A 16743-nucleotide genomic window follows, 5' to 3' on the forward strand; every position below is an offset into this window, starting at 1 on the left:
TTTTTAAGTGTGTATGCATTTTATAACTACAGTAGCATTATCATAAATAACACTGCCTCTAGAGGTTTGTACAGTGAATACTGTGTGAGATATCTGTGTTTCAACATACAGCAAGAACTCATACGACTGTAACTTTAGCTGTGTGGGAAAGGGAGCATAAGGATTGTACTCTGGAGCAATGGGAAAAGATGATGTGGTCTGATGACTCCAGATTTACCCTACTCCGGAGTGCCCCGCAGTACAACAAGCCTCTGGAGGTATAGTTTTATGATCTGGGGTTGCCTCAATTGGTTGGATCTAGGCCCAGCAATGTTATGTGGCTATTAAAAGAAGTCAGATGACAAGTTGAATGAACAGCACAATGACAAGTACATCCCACGACAGGATCAGAATTGTGGATTATGACTGTGTGGCGGTGGATTACTACTACGGCCACACGATAATAATTTTGTTATATTTTTTTTTTTTTTTTTTTTAATTTTGGCAATTATGATGTGAAAACATGATGAAACCACAGAGATCATATGTTAAAAACTAGTGAAACTGTGACACCTCCTGGTAAAGTCCAAAACAAGTAAAAAAAACACCATAATGTTTGTGCTAAATAAGTATTGAAGTGTTGGATATTGTTATGGACAGTGACAGTAATATAGCTTATAAATAGCAAAAACTGAAAAGTAAAACTGCAGATATGGTGAGGCAGAGAATACAATATGCCAAGAGATCACTCAGTATTCAGTATATATTTTTACTTCAAATAGGGAGGGAAAGTAATCTCATCGCCATCTAGTGGTTGCGTTCCTAGAGTTTAGCGGAGTGGATGGGATTTTTTTTTTTAGAAAAAATATATCTCGGTGCACATTGGGATCTTAATTTAATGCCTTCCATATGTTAGGCACTGGGGTCCCCTCTATTGCTTCAAGTGGTCATACCTTATTTTTAGGATCAGTTGAATTGTTTTGAGTTTTTGTCGTAACACGGTGATAAGGAACTACAGCTGCATGTGACGTCACATGTTTGGGCGCTTAATCTCTAACTGATCAATATGCAATTTGCTTAACTGGCTTAACATATTTTTGTAATAACGGAACGTGATGTAAACCGCGTGGTGATAACCTTTATGTCAGGATAACTGGTGTTGTGCTTCTACTCACATGAAGAGCTAGCTGTAAGTGTTAAGTGTCAATGCTAACCAGGCTAATAAATAAACCATGCTACCGTGAGTAACGTTGAAGGGTAAAGTCACTTTTGTAGTTCGTTTATGAAACAAAAGGAGCAATTTCGATTTTCTTAAATAAGGCAAAATAGGGTCTGACATTTTCACAGTTAGAATATTATTACTGTATAGACACGGAAAAATATTTTTAGTGGATAACATCGCTGATTTGGCTTCACAATATATTTTTTAAAATAGGTCTATGGGACTTAACATTGGAGCTGCTCTTCGATAGGAACGCAACCACTTGGGGCGCTGGTTTTCACTTTCCCTCCCTATGTCAGTGTTACAATCAGTATTAATTTTTTGAAATACAGTATATGAATATGTAGATTTAGGATTTATGAACTATTTATTTGTAAATCGCTTTTCATACAGAAACTGCAAAGTTTTTTTTTTTTTTTTCTGTTGACAGACGTGATAATATAAACAAAAGCTTATACAGCATTGTGCAAATGAAAAATGACTAATATACAGTAAAACACCCCTTGGTCAGAGAAGATCACCTCTGTCTGTCAGGTCACATATTTATGCTAGACAGACTATGACATCTAGGCTATAGTTAGCAACTAGTTCAACACATTTGCATGCAATGACACAAGCGATGAAATAAGGCCAATTTGTTTGGAGTAGGACTATTTAGAGGGTAACCAGTATAGAGCATGTTCACCATGACATTAGCTATTTAAAAAACAGCAGACATTTATACAAAATCAGTTGTACTAAAGCATTGCTGTTTGTTCAAGATGGCAAGAAAACATTTTAATAATATGCAAGTGATAAGCTTATGGAGTTTGAACAGTTTTGACAGTTTTGAGTTCGGTTTTGAACTTCAATTTGGATCTGAGAAATGTGCCAAATCAACGGAGAAAAACTGTAATGACAAGTCAGTAAACAACTCTGAACATTTTAGATAAAGTCACAAATAAAGACTGCATGGTGAAAATGTGGTGAAAAGTTATGACATTGCTGTCTACTGACATTGCACTACATGGTCCTTACCTCACATTTGCCTTCAGATAGATAAATGACATCCAACGCAATTATCAGGCACAACAAGTAGATGAACTTGTGGCGGTGATGTACCGCAAATACAGCTCTCTCCACGTCCTCCATGCCCATACTGTTAATGTCTGCTCCTTAAGATGGTCAAGATAAACTATAGGCTACTACAAAAATCACCTGAGCATGGGCATATTTATAGGAAATTGTGTGTATTGTGTGTATTCCACTTGAGAAAGGAAGTGAAAGAGTGACCAAACCAGCAGACCACAACAAACCCACGCAATCGTTAGCTCGCAAATTGCTTACCGTCACTGTCACGTCAAAACGTAAAACCACTCGACTCCAGATGTTGGTTGGTTGAACGATGCATCGTACCATGTTAGTAAAAAGCTGACCTCCGTAGTTGTACGCGAAACGTAGGCTACCCCAGACTGGTTACGTGAAAGGCAACACCTCTACTCTGAGATCATGTTCACATCTTCCACTGTAGAGAGCAACAGTCACAGACACAGTCATCTCCCATCCACAGATATTTCCCTTCCAAAGCTTAGACAGTAATAATATTGTTTCTTTGGCGATCACTAATGATGTTGTTGTTCACACACACACACACACACACACACACACACACACACACACACACACGCACGCACACACATATGCACGCAGGCACACGCACACACACACAGACAAAGGCATGCACGGACGGAGGGGCGGTTTGTGCCCTTGAGCAAAGCACTTTACCAAGTTCAAGTTGCTCTGGGGACGATGTAATCCCAGAGTGTCTGCTAAATAAATAAATGTAATACAGCGAGAATATGAGCTCATTTTACTAAATTGTCCATTGACTGAGACCAAAATGTATGAGCAATGATGACATTTTGAACAACATGTTCATGTGGTTTATCAATGTTGTTGTTATATGACTTCAAGGCACAGACTGCAATTCTACTCCCCTACACTTACACTGGGATAAATAGGCCTAGAATTACTCAACACTGTCCTCCACCTGTCCATTCAGTGTATCCACTCAAAAATAATAATAGCCAAAAAATAGCCATAGAGAGAGGAAGATAGCAGTAATCAAAAACATCCACGTTTTCTCTACTTAAACAACAAAAAAATGTAACAGCACTGATTTTTAGGCCTAGAATTTTTTATTTTTCCCTCCAATAATCTCGATGTAACCTTTCTTTTGAAACATTGGTGGTCTTCATCCCCATTCTCTGCAGCCAAAGACACTATTTTCTGTGCTCATTTGGTACAGAGTCTCTTTCCAACAGGCATTAACAAGAATGCTATACAGAGAAAAGAACAAGGAAACTGGATATATATGACATGCAACAGCAGGTCAAAACAAGCTGTCTAATGAAAGAGAAACACAAAATGATAAACACATATGACTTATGACATATGACATCTTGCCAACCAGAGCATTCCCCTGACTGAGGCCAAAATGTATTAGCAATGGTGACATTTTCAAATATTTTGGATAGATAGATGGCATGCAGATCCAGTTTCCACTATTTCTTGCCCTTCCATGTCTATTATTTGAACTCATAGGCAAAGTGAAACTAACTTCACCATGGTGTCAATGACAAAATATACAGTTAATTACTTTCACTATTGACTGACAAGGGGTTACCATCGACATAATAGCCTGAAAAAAGCAACACCCCTACTGTTCGGATGACTGAATAAAAAACCTAAGGACATTTATCCTATATACTTACTTATACTTACAGTACATCTCTTGACACTGTGTCTTCAGCCGTGCTTCATGTGTGTCTTTCACTATTGGCCAGGTTGTTCAGTTTGGGAATCCCTGCATTAGACTGTAACTCGAGTAAAGGATACCCTAATGACATATGTAAAATTAAAATTGAGTCTACAGAGATACCGCAAGTTACATCCACCAGATTGTTATTGATAATGAAACCTTAAAATGGAAGGATCAAGTAGACTGGGTTAGCAAAAAAGTAAATAAATCAATTAGGAGGGTTAGTCATCTTGTCTTCAGAAATTGCCTCCTCACTCTTTATTATAGTTTAATTTACCCATACCTTTCATACTGTAATTTAGTGTGGGCAAGTACTTTTCCTTCCACCATACACAAATTACTAGTCCTTCAAAAGCGTTTTGTTAGAATTGCAACCTGTTCTGAATGGAGTGCTGCATCTACTCCTTTATTTAAAGAACTGAAAATCCTTAATGTTCATGATATCAATGTACTTCAATCCTGTGTTTTTATTTATGAAATTTATATTTCTTGTTATAATTTAAATGCTAAAATGGTCTTGTTTATAGAACTACTTCTTTCCGCCACTAATTTCTCAACTTGCAGGACAAACTGTCGTTACTAGTTCTAAATGGATGGTTGCTATGGCCAAAGGCAATATAAATGGTCTTTTTTCGAAATAAATATAAAATGTTTGTTTAAGCACACAAGCACAGTGTCGGCCTGTATCTCATACCCTCTCACCACCACCTTCATAGAGCAGTTAAATTACGGCTACTACAGCTGGCATGCACATCCAAAGTGGGTATGTAACACATGTGTTCCATATTCCACAGCCATTCCAAAATAACTGGGAACAGCGCCAACATTGCAAAATGTATATTACATATGTATTTAGGTTTTGTGTAGTCTACATTATGGCTGTAATGCAGCTATTACAGTAGGATCTCTTTATTTGATCTGTAATGTTTGCGTTGTAGTTATCTGTTTATGGAATTTTACACAGTGTCTACAGATATGGCTTCAATTTGGTCCATTGATTACGTGGTCCACATAGAAGCTAGTGTAAATGCAATAGGACCTCTAGCCCTGGTGCTTGTAGCCAAAGTTCCTGAGCCTAGGTTTCTAGGCTGATGACCCACAGTATAACGAGGCTATTTATAAATGGGTTCAATATAAAATGTATAAAAAAGGGTGTTTGCTTCATATACAGCAATCGGGGATTAACTGACAATATTTTATTTGATATATTTTCATCAGATGCACTTTAGTCGTTACAACATAAAATATAAAAGAGAATATGACATTTCCAAAAAGATAAAAAAAAAAACATTTTTTAGCAATTAGACTATTTTATTTTACAGATAATTTTGAAACTCTTAAAATAATTTGTGGGGTGGAACATAAAATATAAACACACATCTTATTTTACAAATGTTCTCAGATGTATTAAGAGAAATTTATAACTATAAATCCATTCCAATTATGTTCTTATAGAATAACAATTGATACATAAGTGATTGCATACAATGCTGTACTTGTGTTTTTAGTCTGAACAGTCCTTGTCTAGAGCTTGTTGTGTCGTCCATCTTGTGGCCCTCCCACAAAACCACTGCATAGTGTGTGGAATCTCGTCTTCCTACTTACTGATGTTACTCATGTTCGAGCCATGGCTGTCCTTGTCACTGACGTTTAAAAGGTCTTGGGAGTCACTCATATAGGAACCATAGCCAGAGCTTTTCAGTAACCAGTCCACGACTTTGTCCCTGGATTCCCTCTGCTCCTTTGGATCTGGCTCAGATGAACCATCTGGGGATATTTATGAAAAATATACTATAAGATATTAGGTTGCACTTTACTTGAAGGTATATACATAAGAGTGACATGACACTGTCATGAATGTGTCAATAACATTATAAACAAATCATAAACGTTTAAGACATAATGCTTGTCATATAAGTGTCATTCGGTTTTTGTCATGACAGGTTAGGGTTAGGGTTAGTGTTACATGTCACTCTTATGTAGATACCTTCAAGTAAAGGATATTATATATTACACACACACACACACACACACACACACACACACACTGTAGTGCCTTGTGGTTGTGTACTGTATGAGTAATTTCAACCAATAAACATTTTATTTATTATTATTTTCTGTAATCAGGGTATAAATTCTTGCCAGCTGCCATACCATTTTGGTGTGTGATGTACCATTATGCTTACTCACCACGTTTAAGTTCCTTTACTGCTTCACGGACTAGCTCCTTGAGTATAAAGTCCCGCCTTCTCCATTCATAATCGAGCAGATCTTTCAAATTACTTGCAAGCGTCTCATCATCTGCCCGCTGCCTTTGGATGCTCTGGTCATTCTTATCATTCTGCAATTCATCTTTTGCAGCTGCATTAAGAAGAGTAGATAGATAGATGGTTAGATAGATAGATATTGTACATAAATATAAAAACAATACAAATCTAACTTAAAGGAACTCGCTACCGGTTATTCACCGTCTCCCTTAGAGTTAGATAAGAGCAAAAACATGTTTGTCTCCGTGCATGCATTGTCTTAGTCCGGAAGCATTCCCGCTAGCTTAGCTTAGCATAGTGAATGGAATCTCTCATCACCAGATAGCATGTTGTGAGTAAAATTCCCTAATTACTTCTTCTTGTGCCCTGTGTATTCAAAACTAGAGTAGAGACAGAATGGAATGTAAGACAAGGCGATTTGCTAGGCAGATATTGACTTGGGACTATATTGGGGCGAAGCATAGGCGAATCACTGCTACTTGGGTGCAGTGTGTGTATGATTTCAATTAGTAAAAAAAAGGTTTGATCAGTGTATTTGTGTTTTTGTCAATAATTTATTTAAAAAGCAGATTTTAAAAATTTTATTATAAATATGTTTGATGTTTTTTGTTCATGTTTGTGTATATAGTTGGTTAAAATGAAATTACATTACTTTAATCATATTACTTAGGTTGTGCTGAAGGATACAAGATTGTGACGCAAGATTGAGACCTCAATAAATTTAATAAAAACATATTAATGCAAAACAACTGCAAAACAAATGCTTGTTTACCATCAAATTGGCTTCCTAAAAGTTATATTAAGGTGAAAATCTTTAACCACAAATGAATAAAATTGAAATGAATAAATGTAAATTAACCGCAATGTCCCATAGACCAACGAATCATAATCAAATCAATCAGAAAAAAGAATGAAGAACATAAATGTATAGCCCACCCCTATAGGTTAATACTGTAGACATTGCTGAAGACATTTTACAAAACCAATGTATAACATGTATAGTATACATAGTCTGGAATATCTTTTGCATACTGACATTGAAATGCTTGTAAATGTTTCATTATAACATAGATTGATGTTTCTTTTCTATTCATTACTTATAAAAAACGTTTTGTAAAATCATGTTAATGTATTGCACACAAATACTTACTGTAAGAAGGTTTATCCTGGAAGGTTTCACTATGGCTGATAGTGTCCATGGATTGTGATTCTCCCTGAACTAATCCAAAAACAAGTGTATCATTAAAGGAAACTAAATTATTTCTGAATAGACTTTAATGTGAATTCACTAATCACAAACTCACATTCAAGTGGATTGTCCATGCTTTTGTCTGTTTTTTGTTTGCATGCTGCCATAGCAGCCTCCCACTTCTTCCAGACCTCCTTAATCATCTTCTCATCTCTACGCAACCATTCTCTGTACAGTGCATCGATGACATCATCTGTGCATGCAACATCATTGTCTGCTTTGTGCCTTTCAGCCTTTGTTTCCATGTCTGTTTGTCGGGCCATTATAGGGCAATGCACACAATTTCCTGCCACCATCTGCTCAATCTTCCCCAGCAGCTCTCCAACCTCACTGCTACTCTTCGCTCTCTCACCAAAGAAGTGATATCTATTTCCGCACCTCTGGACGAGCCACTGCAGAGCTTTGCCCTCACTCTCGATGACCTCCTCTATGGTGGTGTCTTTCAGCAGGTTTCCGAATGTGAAGAGAATGATGGTGTGTCTCCATACATCCTCTCCCAAGTGTGTCTCCAATGTTTCTTGGATTATGTGTCTCTGCTCCTCATGGAATGACACATCCACCGGCAAAGTGAGGACGATAGCGTGAGGGTGCTTACAAAGACCTACTCCTCTCTCTAACTCCAACTTAACCTTCCCAGGAGTGTACTTAGTCGGGAGGAACTTCCACCACCCAGGTGTGTCAACCACTGTGAGATTTCGGCCACAAACTTCTCCTTGTCTACTCTCAGCCTTCTCAGTCACTTTCCCAGGGGTAAAATGATCTCCATTTAGGATGATATTTCCTGCATAACTCTTCCCAGAGATCATCCATCCAACTAGTAGCATTCTTATTTCAGGAAGAGGGAGCACCTCTCCTGCAGGAAAAAAAATCATTATATATAATTACATATCAGAATATGGATTGAACTTTACTCCTAATGTCCTTATTCTTATGTGTTAGTAGATTTTACCTGTCTTGATCCTCTTTCTTTGTTCTGTGACTTTCTCTTTGAATTTTAATCCTCGTTCCTTATCAGCTTTCTTTGCCTTTTCAATATCTTTCAGTTTGATGTGGTCAACCTCAAAGGGACGGTGATGGTTACTGGCTATCAGTTCATCTAGCTTATCCAAAAGTGTTTTGACTTGAGATTGATCATCACGTTTGGTCTTGTTGTTAAAGACATGAAATCTGCCTCCGCATGTCCTCACCAACCACTCAAGGGTTTCATCCTTGCTCTTGATGCGCTCCTCAATGGTTTTGTCTGTCAATAAATCCCCCTTGGTGAACAAGACAATGGTATGCTCCCAGATATTTGCACCCAGGAGCTCACAGTGTTCCACCACTGAAGTCTGTTCATTTTCAGTGAACTGATTGTCAAGCTTGACCACCAGGAGGAAGGCGTGGGGTCCGGGTGGACAGAGGGAGGTGCTCAGCACAAGCTCACGTTTGATGTACTCTGTGGTTTGGGTGGCGGAATAAAACCTCCACCATCCAGGAGTGTCAATCAAAGTCACCTTCCTGCCCACAACCACGCCCTCTCTCTTGACGGAGTGTGTTGCTCCTTCCCCCTGATGATACGCTCCGACTCCCAGGAATGTGTTTATCGTTGCGGTCTTGCCAGACCGGTTGTACCCAAGAACAATAATCTGCAGCTCTTACAGGTTTGGAGAAAGACACAAAATGTTTCAGAAAGATGAATAAATAAACTTGTGGGAGTGTTACATGAATCACACAAATGTGAACAAGCAAACAAGTACTAAATCTACACATCTTAAAGACAAATAGTGTGTTTTGTTGCATTAATTAAAAGTATCAGGTGACATGATAACAAGTTTTCTATGAAACATTTTACCTGTCAATAGTGGTAATTTCTGGCAAACTTTTAAAATGAGATTTTTAACTCACCATCCTGTTTGCATACCATCTGTGCCGCCATTTTCTCCAGTAATCTCCAATACTCAGTATCGATATTCAGTTGGTACTCTACATACTGTAGTTATTCTCTGGGTGACCTCTGCTAGTCACTGTGTTCTGCGCACAACCACGATAAAGTATAACTGAATGTTTTGAGCATTTCACATCGATGACACCACACGGAAGGGAAACTGGATCTACTGCATGCCAGAGAATGTTAACATCAGACTGTTCTGATTTTCAAATTCTGCATGCCAGAGAATGTTCTCTTATGAGGTGATTAATGATAACATCAGACTGTTCTGATTTTCAAATTCTGCATGCCAGAGAAGGTTCTCTTATGAGGTGATTAATGATAACATCAGACGGTTCTGATTTTCAAATGCTGTGTTATGGCCTCGTATTACAACGGACAATACCAACAGACTTTTTTTTCATGTGCCATACTTTAGTAAACTTTCATTTTAAATGTTGACACTCTTCCCATTCTCTGTGCATCACTGTCACTGTATTTTCTGTGATCATTTGGTACAGAGTAATATGATGGGCATCAGCAAGATTACAACAGAGAGAAAGGAACAAGGAAACTGGATATGCAGCATGTCAGCAGCAGGTCAAAACAAGCTCATGACATGAAATGCAAAATTATAAACATCCATAATAAAATGCCACTCTGCCATGCAAAGGCAAAAGGCAGTAACTTCATCGTTGGTCAAAAATGAGTTATTGTCATTTTAGGATATTCAAGACCTCCTTTATCATGTGGAGAAATATCTTGAGTCAATTTGGTTGTTTTTTCGAGAAAATATTGTTTATTTTAACAGTAACTCGCAAAAGCCTGAGAGAAACCAAGGCAGAATGCATTAACTCCAGAGTTACGGTTGTTACCTTTAGTTTTAGGCCACTGAAGTTGAAGTTGAGTGCCTTGGCACGGCTCTTTATTTGTTGGCAAATAATACAAAGGCAGAGTGCAGTAACTTCCCAATAAGGGTCAACGGTCAAGTTTGAGCCCAAGATTTTTTTATAAACAGACTTGTCTTCATTAAAACAGGTAACAGCCAGATTTCCAGAGTCCTACCTATAATACATTTGGCTGGAAAACAAAGACATTTGAAAGTAATTTTTCTCAGTTTACACTCTGGCAAGGTCTTTTGCATTTGCAGTGCAGCACTCAATTTAGATAGCACATTTAAACATGACTTGCATCAACCAATGTGCTTTACAGAGACCAGTGGGAAGCAAACATATAACATATAACAAATAAAACAGAGGCAGGCCATACAAAAACGCATCATAAAGCAGACCATACAAATATACGAAAGAGACAACAGTACAAGCAGGGCTCCGGTCACTGGCCACTGTGGCCAGGGATCTCTGGTGTTCATTCTGCCTCTACCACCCTTTACACAGGAACTAGAACATATATCTCAGTGGAGCCTGGTCTTGGAATACCGTCATCCAACAGAAACTCATTAGCCATTTGAATTAACGCACCTGTTGGGAATAACAATTTTCAGACCTAGACTGTGTTATATTAACATGCTGCTTGTCGTGCTAGAAAAGTATGGCTGAGGTATTTTTTTTTATTTTTTTTATGACGTCTTTTTATGGTCTTGTCCAGAACACAGTGTCATCTTTCACGTCATCTTTTGGTACTGCTCAGCTTGCTTGGAACCTGAATGGAGGTGATACAGGTACCAGGTACCAGTTCTTGCTAATGGAAAACCAAAAAAAGCGAGTAGAGTCGAGGCGAGTTGAGCTGATACCATGCAGTGGAAAAGTAATTTTAAGATTCATCAATAAGTGAATTCTCTGTTGATCCATTTTGACAACAGACTGTGTTTTCCATCAAACTTGAGCTGAGAGTCTTTTGAGATTTCTTGCTTGCAGAAGCAGACATTGGAATAAGTTTAATGAAATAAGCCTCACTGAAATAAAAAAAAAAGACTGTGTGCATTTTATAACGTCAATGACACTCTAACCCCTACTCTAGCCCCTAACTCGAAGGCCTAGAATTACTCTACACTGTCCTCCACCTGTCCATTCAGTGTATCCACTCAAAAATAATAATTAAAAAAACTCTGGTATTCGTTCTGCCTCTGCTTCCCTTTACACAGGGACTACAATCTATTTCTTAGTGGGACCTGGTTTTGGAATACCGTCATCAGACAGAAACTCTACAGCCACACTGATTGGCTGTTTGATGTATCAGTCTTATCACAGGCCACTCCCAGGTGAGAATATAAAGCACTCTGGCACAGATCCATCTTCCTCTTTTGCCACTGAGCACCTCACAAGTATGGTTGTGGTTATGGGATTTGGCAGACGCTTTTGTCCAAAGTGACATACAAATAACAACAAATTTCACCCTCGTCCATTAATTCCATATACACCTCGGCGGCCGTTATCCCTAGCCTAGGGGTAGCTATATTTTGCATAGCCCAAAGTTAAAGCTGGCCTTGTCCTTCATAATCAGCCCATTGATGAACAAATAAGTAATTCAATATGTAAATCCATGATAAAAAAATTACATCTCTCATAATAAAAATGACATGCTATATCTTACTCAAAACACACTTAACTTCTTCATTAAGTTAATTCTCTGTTGATTCATTTTGACAACAGATTCTGTGTCTGTATCAAATTTGAGCTGAGAGTCTTTTAAAGTCAGCTTAGAGTGAGAATTATTTAGGCGGTACTTAACCACCACCCTTCCCCAGCCACACCTCAGCAAAAAAATGGTCAGATATATTTCTTGTTTGCATAAGCGGACATTGAAATTATTTTAATAGAAGAAGCCTCACATAAGAAAGACTGTGTACATTTTATAACATCAATTAAACTCCAACTATACAATCACTATTACATAAAGATCTATACAGTTATACCAAAAATATTGTATGTTTCCAAGAGGGAATGCTATATAAATGGCCCTCTACTGTCACCCTCAGGAATAATACAGTAACTGCAGGCAAGCTTGTTTACTTTATCCCTGTCAGTCAACAAGCAAGAAGAAACAGCCATGGCATATTAAATGGCTGACATAACTGGGTCAAAGACTATGTCTATGTACAACTTGCCTTTACCAAGTACCAATAGTATCTCCAATATAGAATAACAACCGTCTGCAATGAGCACAATGAATTTTAAGCTTTATTTTCATCATATGCACTCTAGCCGTTACAACATGAAATATAAAAGAAAATATGACATTTCCAAAATCATAAAAAAATAAAGCTTCACATTATTCACATGATGTTGCCATGGTATCAGAGCATTTCTTATAATTACGAGAACCAGTATATGAGCATCCAGTGTTGGAAATGCCAGTGTTGGAAATGGTATCAGTCCATTACAGCAAATAGGCTATATTTTATTTTCCAGGTAATTTTGAAAATTTTAAAATAATTTGTAGGAAAAAACATGAAATATAAACACACATCTTATTCTACAAGTGTCCCCAGTCCCCGGATTTATAAGTGAAATAAAAACTTTAAATCCATTCCAGAGGACTGTCCTCACATAGCATGACTATAGCCAATAATGCATTAGTGATTACACACAATGCAGTACTGTGTTTTTAGTCTATGCAGTCCTTGTCACTGACGTTTAAATGCTCTTGGGAGCCACTCATGTAGGAAGCATAGCCAGAGCTTTTCAGTAACCAGCCCACGACTTTGTCTCTTGATTCCCTCAGCTCTTTCGGATCTGGCTCAGATGAAGTTTCTGAGGACATTTTTGAAAGAAAGGAGAAAGACTTCAATGTTACTCTCATTTCATCAAGCCAGCTCCCACACTATGTTGGCTCTGTTATATGTTATGTTATGTTTCCTCACCCAGTTTAAGTTCCTGTACAGCTTCACGGACTAGCTTCTTCACTATAAAGTCCCGGCGTCTCCATTCGTTTCCTAGCATATCTTTTAAATGAAATGCAAGCATCTCACCATTAGACTGCTGTCTTTGGAGGCTGTGATCACTCTTTTCACTCTGTGGTTTGTCAGCTGTGCCACCTGAATGAGAAGGACAGAACAAAATAGAAGTTTTTTTTTCTCTGTCAGTGTGGTGTTTCTTTGAATCTGTGTATTGCTCGGCAAATTACGTACGGTAGAGAGGATTATCCTGAAATGTTTCTCCATAATTGTCGATGTCTGTGGAATGCCCTTCTCCCTGCACTAATACAGAAAGCATTATTGAATTAAACCAGTTACATCATATCATAGATTGAGATTTTAATATGACTATCAAAACCACACTCACAGTTAGGTGGCTCATTCCTGCTTGTGTTAGATTTATGTTTGCGTGCCGCGTCAGTGGCTGCAATCCACTGCTTCTGGACCTCCTCAATCAAATTCTTATCTGTTCGCAACCACTCCCTGTCCACTATATTGATGGCATCTTCAGTCTGTGGATCATTTCTTTCCTCTACCCTGTTTCCCCTAATGCCTGTTTCTGTGTACATGCAAGACTCTGCGCTAGGGCAAAACACACAATTTCCAGCCACCATCTCCTCTATCTTCTCCAGCAGCTCTTCAACCTGGTTGCTACCCTGCGCTCTCTCACCAAAGACGTGATATCTGTTTCCACACTTCTGGATGAGCCACTGCAGAGCTTTGCCCTCACTCTCGATGACCTCCTCGATGGTGGTGTCTTTCAGCAGGTTTCCCCATGTGAAGAGAATGATGGTGTGTCTCCAGACATCCTGTCCCAAGTACATCTCCAACATTTCTTGAATCATGCGTCTCCGCTCCTCGTGGAATGACGTTTCCACTGTCAGTGTCAAGAGGATCGCTTGGGGGTACTTCCCGCACAGGAACACTCCTCTCCTGAGTTCTGCCTTCACTCGTGTTGGAGTGTATTTGGCTGGGAGGAACTTCCACCACCCAGGTGTGTCGACCACAGTGAGGTTTCGGCCAAAGACTTTGCTTTTTCTGCTCTCAGCCTTCTCAGTCACTTTCCCAGGGGTAAAATGATCTCCATTTAGGATGATATTTCCTGCATAACTCTTCCCAGAAAGCACCCATCCAACTAATATCATTCTTATTTCAGGCAGAGAGAGAACTTCTCCTGCAAGGCAAACATAAATGACCTTGAATATCTAGAATATAGATCGAACTTTACTCACTTTCACAAAGATGTTGAACTACTAATGCCACTGAATACAATTCTAATACCATGGAGTTGAATGGTAGCTAGTTCAGTTTAAAGTACTGTACATACTTAAGCTAATGTTATATCTTTGTGCTAATTGAAACAAGATCCTAACCGCAAAGCTCAGTTGGTCAGCTCAATGCTTCAACACATTACACAATAGGTTTAGTTTGTGAAGAAATTGCTTGTTGATATTTGCCTGACTGGGAATCAAAACCTGACCATGGCATTACCACCATCTTCATCTACTCATGGAACTACAAGAGTTAGAAGAGTCTACCTACCATTTATCTTGATTCTCTGTCTCTCTTCTAAGATCCTCTCCTTGTTTATTAGTCCTCGTTCCTTATCAACTTTCTTCGCCTCTTCAATATCTTTCAGTTTGATGTGGTCAACCTCAAAGGGATGGTGATGGTCACTGGCGATCAGTTCATCTAATTTATCCAAAAGTGTTTTGACTTGAGATCGATCATCACATTTAGTCTTGTTGTCAAAGACCTGGTATCTGCCTCCACATCTCGCCACCAGCTGATCAAGCTTTTCCTCCTGACTCTTGATGCGCTCCTCGATGGTTTTGTCTGTCAATAAATCTCCCTTGGTGAACAAGACAATGGTATGCTCCCAGATGTTTGCACCCAGGAGCTCACAGTGTTCCACCACTGACGTATATTCGATTTCAGTGAATGGACTGTCCAGTTCGACCACCAGGAGTAAAGCGTGGGGTCCGGGTGGACAGAGGGAGGTGCTCAGCACAAGCTCACGTTTGATGTACTCTGCGGTTTGGGTGGCGGAATAAAGCTTCCACCATCCTGGAGTGTCAATCAAAGTCACCTTCCTACCCACAACCACGCCCTCTCTCTTGACGGAGTGTGTTGCTCCTTCCCCCTGATGATACGCTCCGACTCCCAGGAATGTGTTTATCGTTGCGGTCTTGCCAGACCGGTTGTACCCAAGAACAATAATCTGCAGATCTTACAGGTTTGAGGAAAGACACAAAATGTTTCAGAAAGATGAATAAATAAACTTGTGTGAGTGTAACATGAATCACACAAATGTGAACAAGCAAAATATTACTAAATTACACAGCTTACAGACAAATAGTGTGTTTTGTTAATTTAAAGTATCAGGTGATTTTTCAGGTGACACGATAACAAGTTGTCTATGAAACATTTTACCTGTCAATAGTGGTAATTTCTGGCAAACTTTGAAATGAGATTTTGAACTCACCATCCTGTTTGCATACCATCTGTGCCGCCATTTTCTCCAGTAATCTCCAATACTTAGTATCAATATTCAGTTGGTACTGTACATACTGTAGGTGTTCTCTGGGCGACCTCTGCTAGTCACTGTGTTCTGCGCACAGCCACGATAAAGTAGAACTGAATGTTTTGAGCATTTCACATGACACTACACGGAAGGAAAACAAATTGTGGAAACTGGATATTCAGTACTGCATGCCAGAGAATGTTATTAATGACAACATCAGACTGTTATGATTTTGACAAATTATATGACAAATGCTGTGTTAGGGCCTAGTATTTTACATCAGACAATGCCAACAAACTTTGTTTTTTTTCATGTGCCTTTCTTTCTGTCTAGTGTAGCATGACTTTACAATGTGAAGATGTTATCATAATTAATAATCAGATTAATTCACTATTAAAATATTTTTAGTCATATAAGTGCTTAAATCCAGCTTGCTCTAAAACAAATAAAAATGTGCAAATGCTGCAAGATAATGATAGACAACCAGTGTGAAACAAGTTAGACTTATAATGTTTAAAAACTTAGAAGCTTAGAAAGAAAGTGTGTTTTATTAATTAAAAGCATAAATTGTTGGGTAAGGCTATTTGCACCCCTGGTACAATTAGCAGTGTATGCTATTCGTACCCTGGTGCAATAAGAAGTGAATTCTATTCGTACCCCGGTGCACACAGCAATGTGTCCTATTAGTACCCTGTCTGGTACAAATATCAAGGTATGCTATTCGTACCCCGGTGCACACAGCAATGTGTTCTATTAGTACCCCATATTAGTACCCCATCTGGTACAAATATTAATGTATGCTATTCGTACCCCGGTGCACACAGCAATGTGTTCTATTAGCACCCCGTCTGGTACAAATATCAGTGTATGCTATTTGCACCCCTGTGCATTTATTCTGGCATATTGATCACACAATATA

At 38.7% G+C, this 16743-nt stretch overlaps 2 protein-coding genes and 2 long non-coding RNA genes across 9 annotated transcripts in view; 2 read left to right on the top strand and 2 right to left on the bottom strand.

The window, feature by feature from the left end:
• Positions 1-7507, top strand: LOC121718433. Its single transcript, XR_006033953.1, has 3 exons — positions 1-11; positions 4184-4188; positions 7425-7507. It is a non-coding gene; the product is annotated as an uncharacterized LOC121718433 (long non-coding RNA).
• On the bottom strand, positions 5201-9555 carry LOC121718279 (GTPase IMAP family member 8-like). Of its 3 annotated transcripts, none has more exons than XM_042103224.1 (6): positions 9402-9497; positions 8467-9142; positions 7573-8370; positions 7416-7487; positions 6192-6365; positions 5201-5768 (listed from the first exon to the last, which is right to left on the bottom strand). In XM_042103224.1, the coding sequence occupies exons 1-6, from the start codon at positions 9402-9404 to the stop codon at positions 5599-5601; spliced, it is 1893 nt and encodes a 630-aa protein (XP_041959158.1). In that variant the 5' UTR covers positions 9405-9497; the 3' UTR covers positions 5201-5598. The 3 variants fall into 3 exon arrangements, with proteins under 3 accessions (XP_041959158.1, XP_041959156.1, XP_041959157.1); XM_042103222.1 differs by having other exon boundaries at positions 5202-5768; positions 8467-9150; positions 9402-9555; XM_042103223.1 differs by having other exon boundaries at positions 5203-5768; positions 6192-6362; positions 7419-7487; positions 8467-9150; positions 9402-9554.
• On the top strand, positions 9157-15756 carry LOC121718425. Its single transcript, XR_006033945.1, has 2 exons — positions 9157-9312; positions 15680-15756. It is a non-coding gene; the product is annotated as an uncharacterized LOC121718425 (long non-coding RNA).
• Positions 12546-16743, bottom strand: part of LOC121718272 (GTPase IMAP family member 8-like) — a 20220-nt gene continuing 16022 nt past the window's right edge. The window contains exons 1-6 of one of the 4 annotated variants that reach the window (XM_042103216.1): positions 15786-15908; positions 14843-15521; positions 13668-14474; positions 13514-13582; positions 13247-13420; positions 12546-13136 (exon numbers count right to left, since the gene is read on the bottom strand). In XM_042103216.1, coding sequence (XP_041959150.1) covers positions 12991-13136; positions 13247-13420; positions 13514-13582; positions 13668-14474; positions 14843-15521; positions 15786-15788 — 1878 coding nt within the window. In that variant the 5' untranslated portion in view covers positions 15789-15908 and the 3' untranslated portion in view covers positions 12546-12990. Of the gene's footprint in view, positions 13137-13246; positions 13421-13513; positions 13583-13667; positions 14475-14842; positions 15530-15733; positions 15909-16743 lie in introns of those variants that run through there. The other 3 variants (XM_042103214.1, XM_042103212.1, XM_042103215.1) reach the window with 3 other exon arrangements.

Source organism: Alosa sapidissima, chromosome 9 (genome assembly GCF_018492685.1).
Source record: "Alosa sapidissima isolate fAloSap1 chromosome 9, fAloSap1.pri, whole genome shotgun sequence".
Classification (NCBI taxonomy): Eukaryota; Metazoa; Chordata; class Actinopteri; order Clupeiformes; family Clupeidae; genus Alosa; species Alosa sapidissima.

Coding starts and splice junctions, on each gene's coding strand:
- LOC121718279 (XM_042103222.1), bottom strand. CDS start 9,432: ATGGCGGCACAGATGGTATGCAAACAGGATG. Junction 7,488..7,572: donor CATGGACAATCCACTTGAAT/GTGAGTTTGTGA, acceptor TTTTTGGATTAG/TTCAGGGAGAATCACAATCC. Junction 5,769..6,191: donor AGTAAAGGAACTTAAACGTG/GTGAGTAAGCAT, acceptor AAATATCCCCAG/ATGGTTCATCTGAGCCAGAT.